Consider the following 23,986-nt stretch of genomic DNA (forward strand, 5'->3'; position numbering starts at 1 on the left):
AAACTTGCAAAAATCTACAACTGTTTATACATCAGAAAGTGTCCATCGGGGACGAGGTGTCAAATTTGCCTTCAGATTTTAGTAACTATTTCAGCTGTTTCAAAAGCCTAAAAAGTCATATCCCCTTTGCTAAAAAATGAAGAATAAACATTTGTATATTTTCCATGCCAATGTACCAACTCACAAAGTAAATGAAGAGAAAAAGTCTAAACCTTATAATTTAACTTATAATTTATGCACATACATTATTCCAAGCAACTTAATTTATAGTTATATATCCTAATCTTCAAAATATTAGTAAATAATTCACTTTCTTAATATTTGCTTTGGTATATGTCATTTACATCATAAATTAGTAGTTATTTTTACAGAATACTAGTTTGTCTTTGTATTTTCTCAAAACAGCTCTACCTTGATACTGGTTACAAATGATGAGAGATTTCTATTTTTTTTCTATTTTTTGAGAGATTTTTATTTCTAAAGTTGAAGATCTTTGACATGTATTTAATGCAGGAATTATAGATGTAATTTAGGAATCGGGTGCTGAATATGTTTTTGTAACAACGTGATTTATCTTCGTGTTTTGTTTCCTTTTTGAAGATTGCTCTTTGATAGATTCTGATGTGGATGGACTTACAGACATTACAGTTAGCTCCGTCCATACCAGTGACCTTTCCTCTTTTGAAGAAGATACCGAGGAGGAAGTTCTAATGTCTGATAGCATGGAAGAAGGAGAGATTACATCAGATGGTAAAGCATTTTACTTAATAATGCCTCTGTGAAGCTTTCCGTGGAACATTATTTGTATATTCAGATGGCTGTTTCGTGAAAGACAGTGTGGTATAGTGTCAAGAGCATGGGACTTTGTAGTTGAAAGATTTGTTTCTGAGTCCCAGCTCTGAGGTTGTCTGTCTGAACAAGCTTGGTAAGTTACTCAGTAAGCCTTGGTACTCCATCTTTTAACTCCATTCCTCAGGTTTATTAGACGGTGTAGATGAGACAGTGTACATGAAGATGCTGTATGTGTAAGTGTATGTGTCTGGGTTTGTACAGGTGATGTTGAGGGAACAGTCTATAAGATTGCCCTTACTTCTGACACGAGTTGCAAATTTGGGATCCCCAAGCCCACTGTTAGGTTTGATAATTCTCTAGAAGGACTCACTGAAAGCTTTAAAATTTATGGTTATGGTTTGTTACAGCTGAGGGACACACATTAAAATCAGCCAAGGAACAGGCATATGGGTCAGAGTCTAAGAAAGTTCCAAACATTGAGCTTCCAGTTGGCCTTTTCGTGTAGAGTTATGGAGAGCATTACTTTCCTGCCATTGATGTCAGACAATATGTATGGCTAATCGCCAACGAGGGAAACTCACATAAGCCTTGATGCCCAAAGTTTTTGTTGGGGCTCCATCATGTAGACATAGTGTCTGATCTCAGTCCCCAGCCTCTCTGAAAGTCAGGCTGATACTTCATGGCCCAAATCTTCCAACCCAGATCATACTGTGATATGATTTAATTTGACCCAGGAGCCCCAAGCAAACAAACACCTGTCAGACACGACATTCCAGAGACTCAGAGATCACCTCCCAGAAGCTAGACCACAGTCATGCCTTGTCCCGAGACAAAACCATACTTCTCTTTACAGTTTGTTTTTCAGCTAACCCTTATTAAGCACTTACTGTATTCTAGTCATTGTGTTAAGTTCTCACATTCCTGTGTGTATGAGCTTCTGTAATCCTCACAACAGCCCTGGGGAGTGGGTCCATGTGAGGAAACAAAGTTCCAAGAGAAGGGTTCCTGTCCAGGGTCACGCAGCTGTTGAGCTCCAGGGCCAGTTTCAAACCTGAGTCAGAGCTTCTAACCAGCATTTTGTGTGGCTCTGTATCACACGATTAACTTCTGCTTTATGACCTTTTTAAAAAATCAAATATTTGCAACTATTTGTAAGTAGCATCTTGTAAATTTGCTGTTGGCTTTTGGATAAAACACTGTAAAGAGAAAATCCTAGAGGAGAAAAAGTAAATGCTTTTAATTCCACAAATGTATTTTTCAGTCTCTCCCATTTTGCATTCTTAGTAGCCCCAGGATGACCAGCTTAAAAAGCAACATCAGTATTCAGCCACTTTTCATATCTCTTCATGAGGTCAGTTCTGTAGGCTTTATGTAGGATGATGAATGCTACTCATCCTATGAGCACCCCACTTTCTGAAGCTGACTAAAATTCTCATTCTGGGTGCTTTTGTGGGGCTCTCCAAGTTTTTTCCTAGACAGGACTCCTGGTTTTCTATGTATGAGATCCAGAAAGTAAGAAGGTGATTATTTTTAAAGTACTAAGTGGTAGGAAATGAAAAACTTGTTTATAAGTGTTCTACTTGACTGATGGGGCAACATACCCACCTTCCTAGGGTAGAGGTGTTTTATTATTATTTATTTTAATTTTATTGATTTGAGAGAAAGAGCATAAACAGGGCGAGGAACAAAGGGAGAGGGAGAAGCAGACTCCACACTAAGCAGGGAGCCCAACTCCGGGCTTAATCACAGGACCCTGAGATCATGACCTGAGCTAAAGTCAGATACTTAACCAACTGAGCTACCCAGGTGCCCCAAGGTAGAGGAGTTTTAGTGTATACTTTGTGTAGGGCCTCTTGTGTAGGGACTCTTGTATCAAATTAAAGAAAAGAATTTCAAGCCCACGTTAAAATGTGGCTTCAAGTAAATTTATTCAGTTTTACGGTTGTAAAATATTCATACCAGGTCCACTGACCTACAAATGAGAATTAACTATTTGTCAAGGAACAATAAATAGCGATAAGATCTGATTTTTCTTTGCTTTCTTTATGTGTGAGAAGTTAATTGTAAGAAATAAATTAAGATTTGGATTACAGCCATTAAAATGTTTATTTCTGATTTTTTGCATACTGATATTTCCTGTTGGACCTCAGATGTACTTGAACTACATTGGTACTGTTTTGCCACTTAATGTGGATCAAGCATAATGTTAATTTTATTGGTCATTCACATAAGCACTCCTTTTTCTGTTGGCTTTCTTCCAGATGAGGAGAAGAACAAGCAGAACAAAACAAAAGCTCAAACCAGTGATCCCAGTGAAGGAAAAGCAAAAAGTGTACGGCACGCTTATGTTCACAAACCTTATCTTTACTCAAAATATTACAGTGATTCCGATGATGAGCTTACTGTAGAACAACGGCGCCAGTCGATTGTAAGTTCAGACTAGATCTGTTGCTATTTTAACCTATTTGACTCGTCTGTATGTAGAGTACTGGACAGCACACCAAACTGACATGTCGGTTCTGCCTTCAGGAACTTGACATTTAATTAGGCAGTACAGACATAAACATGGAATATGGGTCTTTGTGTCTTGATCAGTAGTGAGAACTTGGTAACAATGCTTCACAGTATGGACATGTTTGAATCCAGCGTGGATCAAGCCATACAAAGAGGATGTGCAGCCATCAGTCTAATATGAAGAGGGGGTACAGTCTGCATATTTTCTAGTTAAAGATGGGTGCTTGGATTACTAACAGCTTCTTTTTTTTTATTTTTTTAAGATTTTTTTTATTTATTTGACAGAGAGAGAGATCACAAGTAGGCAGAGAGGCAGGCAGAGAGAGAGGAGGAAGCAGGCTCCCCGCTGAGCAGAGAGCCCAATGTGGGCCTCGATCCCAGGACCCTGGGACCATGACCTGAGCCGAAGGCAGAGGCTTTAACCCACTGAGCCACCCAGGCGCCCTATTAACAGCTTCTTAAAGAAAAAGATTGCCACTTCATCATATGTGTACATCTGTTTTAAGATGACTTAACAGTTTTAGAAACATTAAAATACGGAATTACACATTTTAGAATAAGGAAATATTGCATAGAAAAATTATTTTTAAGTGAGAATGCTAATAATGGCTTATCTCTTGAGAAACTGGCTTCATCAGGATTTATGCCAATACCTAGGATTTTGGCACTTTGAGACTTTGAGTTCTGAATGGGTATGGGGTGGTGTGAGTAACCCACAATAACCGGATTCTTGGCTTTTTTAAATAGAAAGGCAGAAAGTCCCACATTTAAAACCTGGGTTTCCAAGAACATAACCAGCCAGTTGTATTTGTTGTAGGACTAGCCTGTCTCTTAAATCTGTACAACTTTCTCCTTTAGAATAACTTTAAAAATTACGATATATTTGCTTATGTATACTTGATGTTCATACATAATTTCTAGCTTTTTTTTTTTTTGAGAGAGAGAGTGAGCAGTGGGGCAGGGGGCAGAGGGAGACACAGAGAGAGAATCTTAAGTAGGCTCCATGCCCCAGCGCAGAGCCTCACATGGGGCTCAGTCTCATAATCCTGAGATTATGACCTGAGCTAAAATCTGGAGTTGGATGCTTAACTGACTGAGCCACCCAGTGGCCCCTCACAGCCCTCCTTTTAGTTAAACTAGCTGGTTTATTAAATCACCATTTCCCAGAATGATACCTTTCCCATTCTTTAAACTAATGGCAATCTGAAAGAGTAATTAAAAATTTTCACATCTGTCCCTTATTCTTCTGGTAGCTTCCAAATGGTATAATGAATATGCAGCATTGCAAAGCCCCTTATTTGTAAGAACATCTGAAGGGTAAACATACTTTTTTTCAGTGTTTTTGCTTTTTCCTCATGGTCAGTATAATTGTGACTATTTTGTGGTTTTAGGCTAAAGAAAAAGAAGAGAGGCTTTTAAGAAGGCAAATTAATAGAGAGAAACTTGAAGAAAAACGAAAGCAGAAAGCTGAAAAGACAAAGTCTTCAAAAGCTAAGAATCAAGGTATAGGAAGTGTTAACTTTAATATTTTAAATGTCTTATATACTTCATTAATTTTAGATATCCATCTTACTTCTGAGATGATTATAATATAGAATTATCTAAATTACATCTCAAAAAACTGTTAAAAAATTAATCTATTTTCAGGTATGGGAGATTCCTTTTTAATCTGATGTGTTGAATAACTTTTTAAATTCTATTTCTGTGTCTAAACATTCTGTCAGGTGCCAGCTTATACAACCCACATTTTAGCAATTTATTTTCTGTGATTGTGGAATGAATTATCTCTGGAAAATCAGTTGTTAACCCATGAGTAATCAAGCCTTGATGGTGATATGAGTAGAATTAATCAATGCTTTATGTTACCTAAAGTTTCAGACATTTATCTGGAATATTTCATTGACCCAAACTGAACTTACTCTGGGCAGTGATCCTATATAATATACAAAAACATATATACATTTGCAATTTAAAAAGTATGGCTCCTCCATCTAAAATATTTTTTTTTATCCCAGCACAACTTAAGGATATTAAAGCTATCTAGCGTTTTTACAGTAATTAGAAAATCTTAATGAAAAAGAAATACTAATGTTGTTTATAAACTCTGTTCTGAAATATAGTTTATTGATTATTTCTTTCCTAGGCAAAAATAGTGTGGATTTAGAAGAATCATCAGCAAAGAGTGTGGAACCGAAAACCCCCAGAATTAAAGAAGTCCTTAAAGAACGGAAAGTTTTAGAGAAAAAAGTAGCCTTAAGCAAAAAAAGAAAGAAAGATTCGAGGTACATATTTTATCTGGCAGCATTCCTATGGTAACATTCCCCCGGCATGCTTTCAGAAGAGAGGCATTGATAGGGTTAATAAAGAGCCATACCTTGAATGTGTGTGTCTTTATCACATGTTTATGAAAACCGTAGTGTTTCACTTCTTGTCGTATAATTCATTGTGTTAATATCTATATTTCAAAATAGTGTTTCTTAATCATTTTTGGAGGGTGGTCCCCAGAAAAACGCACATGCATAAACAGTTGTTTCTAGAATTTCAGAGTTCATAGCCCCTCTAGAATCTCAGGAAATATCTCCACTGTGGACATTCAGTAACCTCTTATTTACAGTGACTGCATGCATTTTCCAGGCTTGCTAGGCATTCTCTTCAGTAGTATTCATGCATCTCCCCATAATCCAGAGGGCTGAACCAAATTCTTACTTATCTTTGTGTTATCATAGTTAATTCTATAAGAATTAGAAAGCTGAAGAGACTCTCAACGTGACTCTGAAGTCCTTGGAGCCATAAGCTATGACCAGGTTGCAATTACGGACATTTATCACAGACTTCAAGGTAGCAGAATCAATAATCTGCAGAACTCAGAGGAGTCTGCTCTCAGTTTTCTTACTGTACCTCATTACTATTGATCTGAATAAATACGACTACCATATTTACTCAAAAGACAGTAAGACGTTTGAAATCTAATTATAGCCAATCAGGTACTCATTTTCAAGCAACAAATTTAGGAATTTTTTTTCAAGTATACTTAACTTTAGTGCCAAGAGTAAGTTACTCACAGTGGGGATTATATTTGCTTCTGTTGACTGAGATAGGAATTAAACTGAAATGCAAGGAGGCTTCCTTTATGGATCAAGTGTTTATAATAAAGAAAAATGAAGCTTTTTTTTTTTTTTAAACCTTCTGAGAAACACTTATATTTGATTCAAATCAAGTTAATGTATGACTCTTCCCTCTCACTTAGGAATGTTGAAGAGAATTCTAAAAAGAAACCACAGTCTGAAGAAGATTCAAAAGAAACTCTCAAGACAAGTGAGGTGTGTCTTAATTAATAAAGCCTATTTTAAATTCTCTTTTGTTAGATATAGGCCATTCAGTCCTTTGGAGTAAAACTTAGAAATTCAATTTGCTCTTTTCCAAGTTAAATAAAAAATCCCTCATCTTTAGCATTCTTGAACTCCCATTCTATTATGGCCTGAATTCCTCATTTTAACTAGTTGATTCATGTAATCTTTTATTTAGTTAACAGCTACTTTTTCCTACTTTCCTTTCCCTCACCCCTAACTCCCCACCACTATTTCTTATACTGACAATAACAAAATTGCCAGTAATGATAATAAGAAAAAGGGTGGGGGGGATGGCGCCTGGGTGGCTTCATAGGTTAAACGTCTACCTTCCGCCCAGGTCATGATCTGAGTTCCAATATCAGCCCCACATTGGGATCCCTGCTAAGTGAGGAGTATTCTCCCTCTACCCCTCCCTCTACTCATGCTCCCTCTCTCTTGCTCACTCTCTCTTTCTCAAATAAATAAATAAAATCTTTATAAAAAAAAAAAAAAAAAAGAAAGAAAGAAAGAAAAGGGAGGGCTCTAAAATCCCTCCACCGTAGCGGACCATCCATTTCATTCTCACACACTCTTCATCCATAAATGTATGTAATTTTGTAGAGTGGATATAATCTTGCAAAATGATTTTAACATTCCTTCTTACTCATTTCATGTTTCTTTGTAGGCTTCTAACTTATATTTAACGATTGCATAGTGTTTGATTGAATAGACATACCATGATTTAAGCATTTGCTTATAGTTGAACACTTAGATTACTTACAAGATCTGATCAATTGAAATAGTAAAAATTATGTTCAATGAATGTTTGGATTATTTTCTTGGGATAAACTTTTACTTTCACTGGATTTAAATCCTTATTTGCCCTGCCATATTTATAATTCTGAAGCCAAACTTTTTTCTTTTTCTTTCTTTTTTTTTTTTTTTTTTTTTTTTTGAGTAAGCTCCACACCTAACATGGGGCTCAGACTCATGACCCTGAAATCAAGAGTCATATGCTCTGCCAACTGAGCCAGTCAGGTGCCCCTAAACCCTAACTATGTTAGGGAAAACTAATAAAGATTATTTGTTCGTAGCCAATAAATAATCTTCATTTCTTTATTTAGAAATTACAGATATATTTATGAGTATATCCTGATGTATTAACGGCGTATTTTTAAATATTTAGCTTAATTTTGTGATAAATTTCTTTGAAAAAGTATCTCATAAAATTTTATTCATGTTAATTGGTTGGAACTACTATAAAATTAGGTTGATAAAATCCCTGTTCTTTCTTTGATGAATTTTAAAGTGTTTTTTTAAAGATTTCACTATGCCCTACTCCCTGAGTTAGTAGAATTTCATTAATCTTTGTGTTAAATGCTAAGACAGTACATTGATAAACTGACCCAGAGACACAGAAATCTTTCTGAGAACTTCACCCTATTATTTGAATAAGAATAATTACAGGTAATAGTGAGACTGTACTAAAGTATATTTCATTCATTAATACTAATAATCTCCTCAGTGCCATGCCTTGGGGCTGGAAGGAAGGTCAGATGTGCTCGTCCATCAGTGTCTTCCTTTGGTTATATAAACATACACATGCTTGGGGCACCTGGGTGGCTCAGTGGGTTAAAGCCTCTGCCTTTGGCTCAGGTCATGATCCCAGGATTCTGGGATCAAGCCCCGTATCGGGCTCTCTGCCTACTTGTGATCTCTGTCTGTCAAATAAATAAATAAAATATTTAAAAAAGAAAAAAACCATACACATGCTTTATATGTGATATGGTTAGTGTTACAGTGAGTTATCATGTGCATTTGAAACTTCCTAAGTAAAATGCCCTACAAGTAGCCTGGATTCATGAGGTTTCCATAAATAATTCAGGCTCCTAAATTAAAATGTTAGGAAACTTTTATTTATTTCAGTATAAAATTTTTAATTATTTTCATTGTCAGATATGCTTTGGGACTAAAAATATCAGACTGTCATTTGTGCAGCTTATATTTATTAATGGCTACTGGGTATTAGTGAGCTTTAGTAATTTAAAGTTAAAGGCCTCCCAAATGCATGGACCCATCTTAGGAGAAATAACTTAATTGTGCACAGATGTCTGTGATATAGTGGGAAGAGTCCCCAACTGAGAATGAAATCCTCTCAACTTGTTGCCTGGGTATCAAGTTATGGAGCCACTCTGACCTTCAGTTTCCTGGTGCATAAAATGAGGTCACCCATACCTACCACAGGCTGCTGGCTGAGATTAAGTGACATGTCATACATGACAACATTCAGCATATCCAGTGTACCCAAATGTTAAGTTTAAATATAAAGGTCGATTTTAGTATTGCTCATATTTTAACTTTTATTTTCTTACAGCATTGTGAAAAGGAAAAGGTATCTTCTTCAAAGGATCTGAAGCATGTTCATGTAAAAAGTGAACCAAGTAAACCTGCCCGGAGACTTTCAGAATCTTTGCATTCAGCTGATGAAAACAAAAATGAATCCAAAATAGAAAGAGAACATAAACGACGCACATCTACCCCTGTTGTGGTGGAAGGGGCACAAGAAGAGCCTGATACAAGAGATGGGAAAAGGCAAGCAGAACGGTCGGAAATTGGCACAGAAGAGCCCCAGAAACAGAAAAGCACACTTAAAAATGAAAAGCATCTAAAAAAAGACGATTCTGAAACAGTACATGTGAAAAGCCTACCTAAGAAAGAGACAAAATCTTCCAAGGAAAAGCCTGAAAAAGACAAGACTCTGTCAGAAGACAAATTATCAACAAAACATAAATATAAAGGTGACTGTATGCATAAAACAGGTGATGAGACTGAGCTTCATTCTTCAGAGAAAGGTTTAAAAATGGATGAAAATATCCAAAAGCAAAATCAACAAACGAAACTTTCTTCAGATGAAAAAACGGAACGAAAAAGTAAACATAAGAATGAAAGGAAGTTATCAATTTTGGGCAAAGATGGAAAGCCAGTTTCTGAATATATTATAAAAACAGATGAGAATGTTCGTAAAGAAAACAACAAAAAAGAGAGGCACCTATCAGCCGAAAAGACTAAGGCAGAGCACAAATCAAGAAGATCAAGTGATTCTAAAATTCAGAAAGATTCTTTGAGTTCTAAGCAACATGGAATTGCATTACAGAGAAGAAGTGAAAGTTATTCAGAGGATAAGTGTGATACAGACTCAACTAATTTGGATAGTAATTCAAAACCAGAAGAGGTGGTTCACAAGGAGAAGCGAAGAACAAAGAGCTTACTAGAAGAGAAACTTATGTTAAAGTCTAAACCAAAAAGTCAAGGCAAACAGTTAAAAGTAGTTGAAACGGAATTACAAGAAAGTGTCACAAAACAGGTGGCCACTCCAAAACCAGATAAGGAGAAGAACACAGAAGAAATCGACACAGATAGACAGCGGAAGTCTAAAGTTGAAGACAAACCTTCTGAGGAAATTGGTGTCGAAGTTGTATTGGACAGTGCTGCTTCCTCAGCACATGGTACACAGAAGGATTCTAGTCACAGAACCAAGTTACCATTAGCAAAGGAGAAATACAAAGCTGATAAGGATTCAGGCTCCTCCAGACCCGAGAGAAAGTTATCAGATGGGCACAAAAGCAGAACCTTAAAGCATGGTAGTAAGGAAATGAAAAGGAAGGAAGAAAATAAATCAGATGACAAGGATGGTAAAGAAGTTGACAGTAATCATGAAAAGGCCAGAGGGAATAGTTCAGTTTTGGAAAAGAAATTAAGTAGAAGGTTGTGTGAAAACCGAAGAGGAAGCTTATCCCAAGAAATGACCAAAGGAGAAGAAAAACCAGCAGCAAACTCCTTGAGCACTCCCAATAGTTCCTCTGTTCAGAAACCAAAAAAGAGCAGTGATACCACAGTAATGCCTGAACAAGAGCCAATGGAAATTGATTCTGAGCCATCTGTTGAAAATGTATTTGAAGTATCTAAAACCCAAGATGGCAGCAGTAATAGTTCTCAGCAAGGCAGTGACTCTGAAAATGTTATGAAACAAAAAACCAGTATCGTTCTAAAGGATGAATTAAGAACTTCCACAGTAGATTCAAAAACACCAGCTCCAGCCTATAAATCAGGACGTGGAACAGGAGTTACTGGTAATTCTGAAAAGCACACTGACCATAAAGGCACCCTTACCAAGAAAGTGCATATCCAAAGTGCTGTGTCCAAACTGAACCTTGGGGAAAAAGAACCCATTCAACAGGGAACTCATGAAACAAATACAGACTCTGAAACTAGTCATAGACTATTGTCACGAGCCCCATCAGAAAATGATAGGACACAGAAGAATTTGAAAAACACAACCACACTCACTGAAGAACATGTTGCTCAAGGAAATGCTGATCGTGAGCATTCCCCAAATTTAGATCCTTCACCGTCCTTAAGTTCAGTAACTGTGATCCCTCAGAAGGAATCTTGTGATGCAGATGTAAGTCCTTTGATTGACAAAAGGACTGTTTTAGAAGGTGGCACAGCTAGCACTTCCCTTGTAGAGCACTCTGATATTCCTAACCAAAGTTTGACTCTTAGGGAATCAGAAGTCCCTAGGACAAGTGACAGCAAAGAAAGTGGGGCAGTTTCCACAGTAGATACACTGGCAAAAGCAAGCATGGATAGCAGAAGACACATTCCAGAAGGTTTCCAGCCTGCTGTGCTGCACACTAAACAAGGAAAAGTAATTGTGCCTGTTGGTAGCAAGTTAATGGATGTCAATACAGAAAATGAGAATGCTCACAAAGGAGGCAGCTTTATGGACATGGCCAGAAAAGAAAGTGACTTCAACACAGAGCCCAGTTCAAAGGAGACAACAAGAGTGGTACTAGAAAATGGCAAAAAGCATGGCATCACTGTTGACCCTGTGGTAGGCATGAGAACAGAAAAAGATGCTGAGACCGTCAAACTTAAGTGTCGTAGTGGCCCAGGTGAAATGGAAAACAAATCAGTTGTGTTTGAAGGAAGGACTGAAAGTAGCGAGGTCGACACCAGTGCTGGAAATAACGCTGCTTCCTCAGTTTTACAGCAAAGGAATGGAGAAACTGCTGATGGCACAACCGGGTCTGGCAGAGCAGAAAAGACTTCTTTTGCCACTAGCACTGCAAGGAAAGACGAAGGTGTTCCCCTAAATACAGTAAAGGCAGGGGATGCCACGACCACTTCCTCAGAAACAGGAGAGGGTGAGGTGGCTGTGCCCTGCACAAGCATTGAGGCAGATGAAGGCTTCATAACAGGTGCATGCTCTAAAAACAATCCTCTTCACACTGGGGCAGAAGCCAGTGAATACACAGTTTTTGCTGCAGCAGAAGAAGGCGGCAGCGTTGTCACAGAAGGATTTGCTGAAAGTGAAACCTTCCTTACAAGCACCAAGGAGGGAGAAAGTGGAGAGTGTGCTATGGCTGAATCTGAAGAGAGAGCAATGGGCCCCGTGACTGCTCACGAAGTTACGGTTGAAGATGATGTCAACAGTGGTGTGACAGAAGAGAAGGATGACGCTGTCACCAGTGCCGGCTCCGAAGAAAAATGTGATGGTTCTTCACGTACAGACTCAGAAATGGCTGAAGGAACTGTTACCTTTATTAGTGAGGTTGAAAGTGATGGCGCGGTGACAAGTGCTGGGACAGAAATAAGGGAGGGCTCCTTAAGCAGTGAAGAGGTGGATGGATTCCAGAGAAATATGACGAGAATGGGCCCCAAAAAAGAAACTGAGGGAACTGTGACATGTACTGGAGCAGAAAGGAGAAGTGCTACTTCTATTATGTGCCCAGTAACAGGCGCCAAACGACAGGAAGAGCATGTGGTTACAGGCGCAGCTGTGGCCCTTGTCAGTAATGACACACCACCAGGAACCAGTGCCCCCCAGGAAGGAAATGCTTCTGTGAATGACGGGGCAGAAGGCGAAAGTGCCGTCACCAGCACAGGGATAACAGAAGAAGATGGAGAGGGATTGGGGAGCTGCACAGGTTCAGAAGAGGGCAGTGAGGGCTTTCCTCTAAGTTCTGAATCAGAAGACAACGGAGAGAGTGCAATGGACAGTACAGTAGCCAAAGAAGCCACTAACATACCATCCGTCGCTGCTGGGCCTTGTGATGATGAAGGAATTGTAACCAGCACCGGTGCAAAAGAGGAGGATGAGGAAGGTGAAGGGGTAGTGACCAGTACTGGAAGGGGAAATGAAATTGGGCATGCATCCACTTGCACTGGGACAGAGGAGGAGAGTGAAGGGGTATCAATTTGTGGAAGTGCCGAAGAAGGTGACAGTCAGATTGGTACTGCAGCAGGGCACGTGGGAGCAGAGGCTGGAGCCACCATCACCAATGCCAACGAGAGCAATGTTGACAGCATGAGTGGTGCAGAGAAAGGCATGAAACATAGGGAGATCTGCTTCAGTGCAAAAGGGATTGTAGAAAGCAGTGTAACCAGCGTGGCCTCAGGGAAGGGTGAAGTGGCACCAGTTCCTGAAGGTGTTGAGGGTCCCATGACTAGTGCAGCTTCAGGTCAGAGTGACAGTTTGCTCACCAGAAAAGAAAAAGTTGATGATACCACAATTTCCACCGGCCTGGTGGGGGGCAGCTACAAGGTGCTTGCATCCAGGGCAGTCCCAGAATGTGAAGCTGGTCACACATCACCCAGTGGAAAAGAAGACGAAGGTATCATCACCTCAGTGGACAATGAAGAATGCGATGGCCTTATGGCTAGTACAGCCAGTGACAGTGTTACCAACCAGACTTGCTTAGCTGGGGGTAAAAGTCCAGGCAAAGGCTTGATGATTTCCACCAGTACCACGCATGACTACAGCACTCAGTTAAGCACAGTTACAGGCGTGGAAGAAGGTCATTCAAGTGTGCTGAGAACCGGAGAAAATAAGGAAGGCACCAGACTAAGCATGGAGGAATTTGAGGCCCCCATGCCCAGTGCAGTGTCAGGAGATGAGAGCCAGCTCCCTGCTATGAGAAATGAAGAGAAAGATGAGTGTGCCATGATTTCCACGAGTATAGGGGAGGAGTTCGAAGTGCCCATTTCCAGTGCCACAACCATCACGTGTGCAGAAAGTCAGCAGCCAGTGGCCACCATGGAAGAAGGCGCTCAGGACTCCAGCCTAGTGAGCACCGACGACTTCGAGGGGCCCATGCCCAGTGCGGCCACAGCGGTTGAGAGCCCTCTTGCCTCAACTAGCAAGGAGGAGAAAGACGAGTGCGCGCTCATCTCCACCAGCATAGCAGAGGAGTGCGAGGCTTCTATTTCTGGCGTCCTCACAGAAAGCGAAAAGGTGCGACCCACCACTGTGGGTCTGGAAGAGAAAGATGGGAGCGCCATCATCTCCACCAGCTCGGGAGAAGACTGCGAGGGCCCCGTGTCCAGCGCCGCCCCACAGGAGGAAGTCCAGCCCTCCGTTACCCGAGCAGAGGAGATCAGCGACACCACCATGATTTCCACAAGCACCTCCGAAGGCCGAGAAGCAGTCATGATGGGCGCTCTCCCTCAGGACGACGAGCCACCTGGCGCGGCAAGGATGGAGGATTTGAGTGACGCCGCCATCATCTCCACCAGCACTGCTGAGTGCGTGCTGGCGCCGGCCGGCCTTGACAGGCTGGATGAGAACCCACGGACTGCAAGTAGTGTGGATGGGAAAGCGCAACTGTCGGCTCACAGGATGAGCAAGGGCGAGGCCCCGAGGCCCGGCCTGATGTGCGCAAACAGTTGTCCCCACCCTGGGCCGCCGGCAGGCGGCAGAGCCGCGGGCATCGAGGACGGGAGCAGCAGGGTGGCAGTCTATGAGCCTTCTGCTGCGGGCGGCCCGCCAGGGGCTGCACAAGCATCGGAGGAGGGGTGCAGGCGGGACGGTTCCTGCGAGGTGCCTCTAGTGAGGAAGGGACAGAGTGAGAGCAAGTTGGGCCTCATAAATGCGGCAGAGAGGAGTGTGTGGCTGAGCTCTGTTCCGAGAAGACCGGGGAGCCAGGAGGTGGCTGCCGCAGGCCATAGCACCTGTTGGGCAGGAAGGGATCTGCGGAGGGGAGTGGACTCCCCTGAGAATCTGGCGGGACCAGAGCAAAGGGCGGGGCCAACGACTGAGGACCCCTCCCTCGGGATCTGCTGCATGCCAGCAGTAAGTCCTGGTGCTAAGAACACAGATGACGTGCTGCCTGCCAGAGACACTGCGGTGGAGCCGTCCTCCCCTGAGCAGTCCTGGACCACGGCCCCCGTGAACACTACCACTGAATGTATTAATGGCCAAGAATCAGAAATTGGCCCTTGCCACGCGCTAGTCCTTCCAGCTGCCTACAATGTAGCTCTGTCTGCTCCAAACTATGACCAAGGCTTGACTGTAAAGGGTGATAACAATGGCAAACGGCTGGTTCAAGGGTCCATTGAGAAAACAAGAGATGGTAATGGCATGAGGAAATCATCCCAGGAGGAGGTAGACCTCAAGGTTCCTCCTGAAGAAAATTTGCATGACATAGGTGAGAATCTCTGTAATTGCACATTTTAACATCTTAACAAAGATGATTGCTTGTAGAGTACATTTTAAACAGCCTTCCAAAAGAGGATTTTGATTCCAGAATGTCACAAAATAACTTCTCAAATGGGAAGATTGGGCTTAGAAACTTGAGTTTAAAAACTGAAAACCTTAGACCCATTTTTCCTGTGCTAGGAGAGCAGAGGCAGGAAGCTGGGGGAGGGGAAGGCAGCCAGCTAGCTATGTGCAAGTTGCTAAACCTTTGACCCTCAGGTTTCTTGTGAGTCAAAATGAACACTACCTTACAACAGCCCTGTGAAATGAGTATTTTTTTATCATCCTCATTTTACAAATGAGGAAATGGGTTCTGATTGTTTAAATAACTTGCATAGTCCTTTGGGCCTGTTAGAAAAAAATTACCTCAGAACTTCAGTTTTCTGTTGTGTAAGATGGGGACAATAGTTATAAACACCATTCCAGCCTTCATCTGATGTCCTATTGTCTTGTGGTATATGTCAGTTTAGTTCAGCTGGCTACTTAAAATCAGGGAAGCACTTTTTTTTTTTTTAACTGGGTTTTATGTTCAGGTAAAATGAGTTCTAATTTGAAATTTGAAAGAAAAGAAAAATGTTTCCTCCTGACAGGCTTCAAAGAGTGTCAATCTTGCTAGACATACTTGATAACTTTCAAAGGGATAAGTTTTTGGGCTCAGTCATTCACTGCCATACACACAGTAGGGCCAGCTACTATTGTGCTAGGCTCTGGGAATGCAAAGGTAACTCTTCAAAATGGGGAACAGCTGTGAATCCAGCCTTGTATTTTAAGTAGGTAGTGACACTCTGGTGGCAGGTGCTTAGAATCTTTGATAACTCAGAGGGACATCATGGGCTAGACTTGAAGGGTCAGGGATGTTGACTTTTCTACTCTGGCTGTATAAATTTTGGTGTCCTGGACTTTTAAACTGGAACAGACCTTGAATGTCATCAAATACAGCCTCAGGAAGCTGAGGCCAGTAGATTGAGTCCTGTTCATTATAGGGACTTAAGAAAGTATTCCAAGGGTTGAAATAACTTGAAATTTTTCCATTGAATTTAGCCTGGGTAAATTGAATGCTTTGCAGATTTTTATGACTTAACCCTTGCTACAGTCTGTTACTCCTTCCCCTCCCCACCTTTGTTTCCGTGAAGGAGCAAAAAACAGAAGAGTTTTTACCAAGGAAAAGCCTGCAGCCTCTTAGAGAAAAGAAGGATTTTTCCCTGGAGGCTTCTGTATGGGTGGGTGAAAGAACTGGAAGCCACAGTCACAGAGGGACAAGGGAGAGAGAAAGAAAGGACTACAACAGGGATAGGATTGAGTCTCCACCAGAGGAAATGCCATTTTCCTTTTGTCTGCCTCACGGCTTCCTAATTTGATTTTCAGCTTTGCTGTGTCAGAGTGAAGCAACAAAGTGAGTCTGTTCATAAACATTTTCTTTGTTGAGAATATATATCAGTGGCCCAGAATATTTTCTTTTAGGGCCAAACTTGATACAGAACACTGTAGAAAAATATTTGGAAATGTGATGTCTCCAGAAATAGTCTTTTGTTATTCTTTCTGGGCCGCCGTCTTAACAGCAAGAAACAATTTCACTCCCCAAAATGACTAAATGACCCCTGCCTTTCATCCAAGATTTTTCATCCATATTCCTTTTATTGTTTTCTACTGATGGCAAAATAAAACAGCAGATGAAGGGGTCATGGCATGCTAGATAATAGCATCCTGTTACCTTTTAATTCAGCGTGTATTTTGTAAGCAAATTCTTTAATTGGTTTAATGGTCTGAATTTTATTAGGCAATGAAGAATCTCCACCGAATGTTCTGGGAGGACGAGCACTGAAAGGCACCTTGAAAACTGAGGTATGGCTGATAGTCCAGTTATGCTGAGCTATAGGTCATATGAGTGCCATTTGACTGCACGCAGATGTATGTGTCCTTAAGTATCATGTGGCTCCTGCTGCCAGTGTACTTAATACACTTACACATTGTTTCTGTCATATCATGAGGCAGGAAAGCTAAGAACCTCAACAATCTCGGTAAATAGTGCCATCATATTTCCATTTTCTCAAACCAGACAGCAGGAGTCAAGTTCAGTCTCTTCTTGTCACCCCATATTTAATCCATTGCCAGTTCTTGCCCGATCTATTTCCAAAATATAACTTGAATCTCCACACCCCCTTTGCAGCCTGACTTCATGGCACCCTCTTGAGTATATGAGAGACAAGGTAGCAATGTACATGCAGAGGAGACTCCACTTACTAGCCAGAGCCATGGGTACACAGACAGGAGGGTTTGCAAGGAAGATATTAGAGTGGGGTTTTACAAGTAGAGTAGAAGTTTACCAGAGGAGAAAGAAACAAAAAGAGCCTTGCAGGCAAAGATGCATGTTCTAGACACAGAGCAGGAGGGCCAATTGTGAGCCATGGGCACTGCAGCGGTAACTGCATTGTATGGACAAATGCAGACCTGATGAGGGAAGGGACATGATTAATGAAGATCATGTGTGTCATTACTGATTTGGAGTTTAACTTTTAAAGCAACGGGAGAACCATTGATGGATGAAATATGAGATTAGATTGATTTGTTTTTTGTTTCAGAAAGTTGGCATGTATTCATTTTCAATTTTGCACAGACTTGAAAGTAGTCTTTTATGTTGTTACAATATGCTAGATGTTTTAATTAAGTTTAGGTTAGTCATGACTTCTTGTTCTAAAAACCTCAGTTAACTTAGTTTTTTATGGTGCTTTGGTCTTTTTAGACATTTGTACCATCAGAGGAAGAAAAAAACCATGAAATTCTAACAGCACCAGCAAGTCCATGTGGGAGAAAGCCAAGTGGAGTAGGTAAGTAAGCTCCTTTCCGCAGTGGTTCACATTAATTTCCTGGCCTATGGTTTTATCTTTCGTTAACAGCTTAAAATCAATAGCTGAGAGGTGCCTGGGTAGCACAGTCAGTGAAGCATCTGCCTTTGGCTCAGGTCATGATCTCAGGGTCCTGAGACCAAATCCTTCATCAGACTCCCTGCTCAGTGGGGAGTCTGTTTCTCCTTCTCCCTGTGCCCCTCTTCTCCACTCATGTTCTCTCTCACTCGCTCTGCTCTCTCTCAAATAAATGAATCTTAAAAAAATAAAATAAAATAATAGCTGATTCATAATAAAAACCTGACAGGCTATGTGAATTTGCCTCTCACTTTTTAAAATAGGCTGGAGAGGATTCTTTACTATTTTATTTTTAGCATATACTTTTTCTCATCAGTTATCAGTCAGTTTTATGTAAGGTAATGTGTAAATCTCTTATTTCCAAATAAGTACAGCAGAAAGCAAGTTGCTTTGAAGCAGACTCTTGCTCCTTCCCCAAAATGTATCTCCATGCACCTTCCTGCCCTTCCAGGTGCTATCACACCTCCTTTCCAAAAGCTAGCTTACAGCCCATGCACCCTTTGGACTCTAGCTAGGCCCCAGCCCATGCACCCTTTGGACTCTAGCTGGCCCCCAGTGACCACTGACGCTGCTACCAGTTTGTACAGGCTCTTCCCAGTCTCTGCGCTGTCTTCAGTGTCTACTTCATGTTTTGTAGGAGAAAGTCTCTTAAGGCAGCAGCTCCCAAACTCAGGACCACTTTATACTCTTAAAAATTATTGAGGATCCTAGAGAATTTTCGTTATGTGGATTATACTTGTTGACATTTACCAAATAACAAACTAAAACTGAGAAGGTTATAATATACATATCCATCCAATATAATTAACTCACTGTAGGTTAACATAAATAACACTGTTTTTCATGAAAAGTAGCAGATTTTCCCAAATGACAAAATGCAGTAAGAAAAGCGACATGGTTTTGCATTTTCGCAAATCTCTTTAAATCTAGCATAATAGAAAGCAGCTGGTTACTCGTGCTGTTCCTATATTCAATATGTTGCTGTTGTTGCCTTGGTTGAAGTATATGAAGAAAATTCAACATCACACTTAACATGGTTGATTTTAATAGCCTTTTCAGATAATTCTGGGAACATCACATGGCCTCTGGAAAATTGCATTGTGTACTCATGAATTTAAAAGATGAATAACATCTTAGTATTTTGACAGTGGTGTGGACCTCGTGGAGCCCTTGAATGATGATTTCAGGAGCCCCAGGGGTCTTTGGACCACACTTTGAGAACCACTGGGTTAGGGAAATAGAAATGAGAATTGTGACAATGGACAATTATTTCTGGTTTGTTTTCTAGTCATTATGGTATTGTCTCTTCTGATCTGCATGTTAACTAGGGGAGGAAAGTAAAAGCAACTTTAGAGCCTGTCACCAAATTTATGCTATTTCTTTCTCCCCCCAACCCATGTTAAAATGTCCATGCAAGCTGCGTAGAGCAGTCAGGGTGATTTTAGTTGCAAGTCACAAAAAAACCTGCAAATGTTTACAGGAAATGTATTAGCTCACCATCTTAGGCAGTTTAGGCTCTTAGAACAGAATTCCATAGACTAAGTGTTTAAGCACCAAATACTTCTTTCCCTTGGTTCTGGAGCCTGGAGGTCTAAGTTCAGGGTGCCAGCATGGTCAGGTTCTTGGTAAGGAATCTCTTTTTGGTTATATTTTCGCATGTATGCATGTAGAGAAAGAGATCTCCTCTCCTTATTTCCATAAAGACACTAATCCCAGCACAATGTTCCACCCTCATGATACTTAAACATCCCAAAGGCCCCACCTCCAAATACTATCACACTAGGGACTTAGGGTTTCAATATATGAATTTTGGGGGGACTCAAACATCCAATTCATAATATTATTCACAAAATTGCAAAGTTCAGGCAGAGCATGATCCAAGAGCATGGTGATGTCCCCAAAGACCCATCTTGCAAAGACCCAATTTTCTTCCCTTTCCCTTAGTCCCCAGTTGAGGTAATTGCTTTCTCATTTGCAAGTCTCTAGAGAAATATCTTTGTCCTCTCATTCCTGGCCAAAATCCCAAGACTTATTTTGATTCAGCTTAGGTACCTTTGTCCATCCTAAACTAATTACTTTGGCCAGATGAACGTACTTGCTGGTTGATTAAAAGTAAATCAAGTGCTCTGTTTCTGGGGTGAGAGTAGAGCTGGTATCCCTGGAAACACATTGTACCCCAAACCACAATCCAAGTTCTTAGGGAAGGTGCTAGGAGAGCAACTATATGTTTACAATGTGATGACCTTGGTTCTTTAAATTATTCCCCTAACAAACATTGGTAAGCAAGGTAAGGGAAATTGAGGTAGAGAATGAAGTCCCTGTCTGCGCTCAGGGAGTTTGCAGAAATAACATGCTGGGAGAAAGGTGCTCTCTGTAATAAAGATACGTTCGTGTCTGGTGGGGTCAGCTTTGCTGGGGAGGGCTTTGGGGAGGGCAAGGTTTAAACTGAACCAATCTCTCTCTCCCCTTTAATTATAGAAAGTAAGACACATAGAAGCGCATAATCGTTTTCCCACTTCTCATGATACCCTCCTTAAATACAACCCTATATTCAAACAAAAATGTAATCATAGTATTTGTAGTGTTTTCTAATTTCCTTTTTTTTTTTTTTTTACTTAGTGTATACAGATTGACTTCATTTGTTTTAACAGCTGAAAGTAGTCTGTAACGCCTTTTCCCACTTGTTAGATCTTCTGTGGTCTCGTTTTATAGTATTTACTATTATAAATAAAGCTGCAATGAACTTTCATATGTGTGTAGTTACATGTTTCCCTAAGTATTTCCATGAAAGAGAATTGAAGGCTCAAAGAATATGTAAGTTTTGAATTTTCATAACACTCGTCACTCCCCCTAAGTTGGAACCAGATATGGAGGCATGAATAGGTTTGCATTAGGTAGACACAGCAAAGGGAAGGGCAGTGTGTAAGGAGTAGTGTGTATAAATCCTCACCCAGGACTATCTGGGGTGATCAGGGCAGGGACTTTCTAAGGCAAAACCATCTGAAGGGGTGACCTTCAAAGTATGTGATCTCAAAAGCCTTATAAACAGAAGTATCAGGCAGTCCTGGAAGACCACCCCAAGGCCTGAGAAACCATTCATGCTGATGTGTTAAAACCGTAATGATGACAGATTTATTCAAAACCTAGATATATTAATTAAAACTTGTATATATGTGTTAAAGTACAAATAATTGAGCACCTAAGTGGCTTAGTTAAGCGTCTGCCTTCGGCTCAGGTCATGATCCCAGGGTCCTGCGATGGAGCCCCATATCCAGCTTCTTGCTCAGCCGGAGTCTGCTTTTCCCTCTGTCCTGCCCCCCACACACACAAGCTCTCAAATAAATAAATAAAATCTTTATTTTAAAAGGTACAAATAATTAATAATCCCATTTGTTAATTGTCAAGAAGGTAGCATTTTTGGATTCTGAAGTCCTTTGTTCCCACAGTTTATTCCAGATGACTTCACTGTGTTTAGGTACGATTCAATAAGGGATCTACTTACGTAAAAGGAAGTTGTTTAAAAGAAAAATGTGCGTTCTGTCATTGTTGAGTAGAAACAGTAGACCTCGTACTTCAAGTTTCCAGAGAATATAAATAGACCTTTGCTGTTTGAAGGAATAGAATCTAACTTTTCACTTGATGGCATTATTTTTAAATGAACCAGTGTCACTTTGCTGCTGAACAGTTACAGCAAAGGTCTACCTTTCTCCTAAGCTTCATTTGATCAACATAGTTAAATAGGTGCAGGGATTTAATGGACCATTGCCATTATTATAAAAATGCAGTTAACATTAATATCTGTTGTTTTTCTGGAATAATGGCAGGCATAGTTTATAGAAAATAATTGGTCAGAATTTAATAGTTCACAAGGCAGCTAGGCAATAGCGACATAGTCCTGCTTTACCTTAAAAAATTCTAAGATAAAAAATTCTAAGTTTATTCTCTGTGGTTCAGAAACAATATTTAGTTTCCTTATTTCTCATTTTTGTTTTCGAACAGCCGAACTACAGAGGGAGCCTTTCTTGGTGAATGAATCACTTAATAATGTAAGTCACCATAATGGTTTGAGTTTTGTTATGGGGCTTGGTGTTTTGAGAGCAAATGTAAAAGGGACATCTAGCAAAGGTAGTCTGTGCATTCTTTAGGAGACAGGAGGCTATTTGTAGTATGCTCTCCACTCACGTGCAGCATACCAGCTGAGATACTCAGGCCAGTGTACAATTGTATTTACTGATGTTAGGAATTTTAGTTGTTTTCCCCAAGAAAAAAGATCACTTGTGAAACATTTAAGGAAACAGAAGAAGGCCCAGATACCTCAGACTAGGAAACTCACCTCGGAGTTACTAATGAAATCCTTCAAAGAACCATGAACTTTCTATTTTTTATTACTGTAACAAGTTTGATAATTGGATTACAACATCTGAAATTATCCTAGTGCTATAAACAAAACATTTTATTTTGAGAACTAAAGTTCTTTTTGTGTTTCTGTAAAGCCTTTATGAAGATACTATACTCTAATTGCCACATATACTTATTCTTTACCAGCTGTGGCTGTCATAATGTCTTTGGTGCTTGAAAGAAATTTTATGTCTTTCTTAATGCACAGGGGACCTGATACCAGGAGAGAACATTCTGTAAAATGCCTGCAAATTGCAAAGAGACACATTATTTCTAGTGTCCCAAGAGAACTCCGGGGAGCTCTGTGCACTGCCAGACATCAGAGGGCTATCTTCACCCCTTGAAACATCCTGCTTTATGGCTAGAAACTCATATACAGTCAGCTGAGTAAGAGGAAAGAGAAAAACCCACTTGGTTTGGTTCAGATTTACTCTCCAACAGGATTCCAAATGTGGAGCCAGTGCTCCTCCACACCTCATTACCCTGAGGACCCTGGCAGCTGCCTTTCCCTAATCTGAGAATATCACTGGCCTTTCCAAATATGCATGAAATTCTGTAGTTAGGATTTAGAATGTTGTAGGAAACTCTAAGACTTCCCCTTAGTTAAAAAAATAAAAGTACAGTTGACGAGATTTGCCAGAGAGATGATGACAAAATGACAGGATGCTTTAGCATTTTTAAATAAAGAAAAAAGTCATGAGAATATGGGATGGGAAGAAAATTCATAGAATTCAGAATTTATTTTTTTTTTAATTTCTTACACTTTTGTTATAAATGTTTTAAAAACAAGGAGAATAAAACAGTAGGATGATAATTTGTTAAACCCAAACTTCTTCAAAAGGAAGATTCTCTGTGCTCTACCTCTTGTAGATGAAATTTAAAAGAGCATGTATTCCAGCCCATTTCCACATTTCCCATAAACAACCAGGTTATGTCAGTTCTCTTACTTGTTTTTTCTGCCTTTAAGACTTTGGTGATACTATCCATAAATAACCTTTTCTGTGGTATGTTTAGGCCAAAAATATGGGCTCAAGAGCAAATGAAGAACTTTGTAGCAAATCTCCTAACACAGAAGGTAAGTTAATGAATTTTATAGTATTAATACTGGTTTTAATTGTAGTTCCCATTTGTTGAATGCTTTCTATATGCCAAGCCCTGTGCTAATTACTTCACAAATTTTCTCTTAATTCATATCATTTGGTAGGTATTAATAGCATTACTTCTGTAGCTGGGGAACCAAGGGTGTGAGGGGTCCACTGCCTTGTTCAAGGTCCTGCAGCTATTAAGTGGCGCCTTGATGTAAATAGCTACTAGAACTTTCTCAGTAACTTCACTGTGGACTTAATCCAATGTGAATACAAATGTGTAGCTGCCTGAGGTTTGTACTGTAGAAGTTCTGTGTTTACTTCTGACAGGCAGTCTCTATTTGGTAGATCAAGTGTATCACATTTATGTCGATCTTCTCCTAGGAGTCAGGCCTCATTCCATGAAAC

General features: G+C 40.2%; 1 protein-coding gene across 3 annotated transcripts in view; it reads left to right on the forward strand.

Annotated features, from left to right (window-relative positions):
* The window catches only part of BOD1L1 (biorientation of chromosomes in cell division 1 like 1), a 54,579-nt gene that overhangs the window by 12,880 nt on the left and 17,713 nt on the right, over window positions 1-23,986 (forward strand). For all 3 annotated transcript variants that reach the window (XM_082727454.1, XM_082727455.1, XM_082727456.1), the window contains exons 5-14: window positions 601-750; window positions 3,054-3,220; window positions 4,698-4,809; window positions 5,450-5,588; window positions 6,554-6,626; window positions 9,010-15,124; window positions 16,952-17,016; window positions 17,915-17,999; window positions 22,095-22,141; window positions 23,508-23,568. In XM_082727454.1, coding sequence (XP_082583580.1) covers window positions 601-750; window positions 3,054-3,220; window positions 4,698-4,809; window positions 5,450-5,588; window positions 6,554-6,626; window positions 9,010-15,124; window positions 16,952-17,016; window positions 17,915-17,999; window positions 22,095-22,141; window positions 23,508-23,568 — 7,014 coding nt within the window. The remainder of the gene's footprint in view (window positions 1-600; window positions 751-3,053; window positions 3,221-4,697; window positions 4,810-5,449; window positions 5,589-6,553; window positions 6,627-9,009; window positions 15,125-16,951; window positions 17,017-17,914; window positions 18,000-22,094; window positions 22,142-23,507; window positions 23,569-23,986) is intronic.

The sequence above is a fragment of the Mustela nivalis genome (genome assembly GCF_964662115.1).
Source record: "Mustela nivalis genome assembly, chromosome: 4".
NCBI lineage: Eukaryota > Metazoa > Chordata > Mammalia > Carnivora > Mustelidae > Mustela > Mustela nivalis.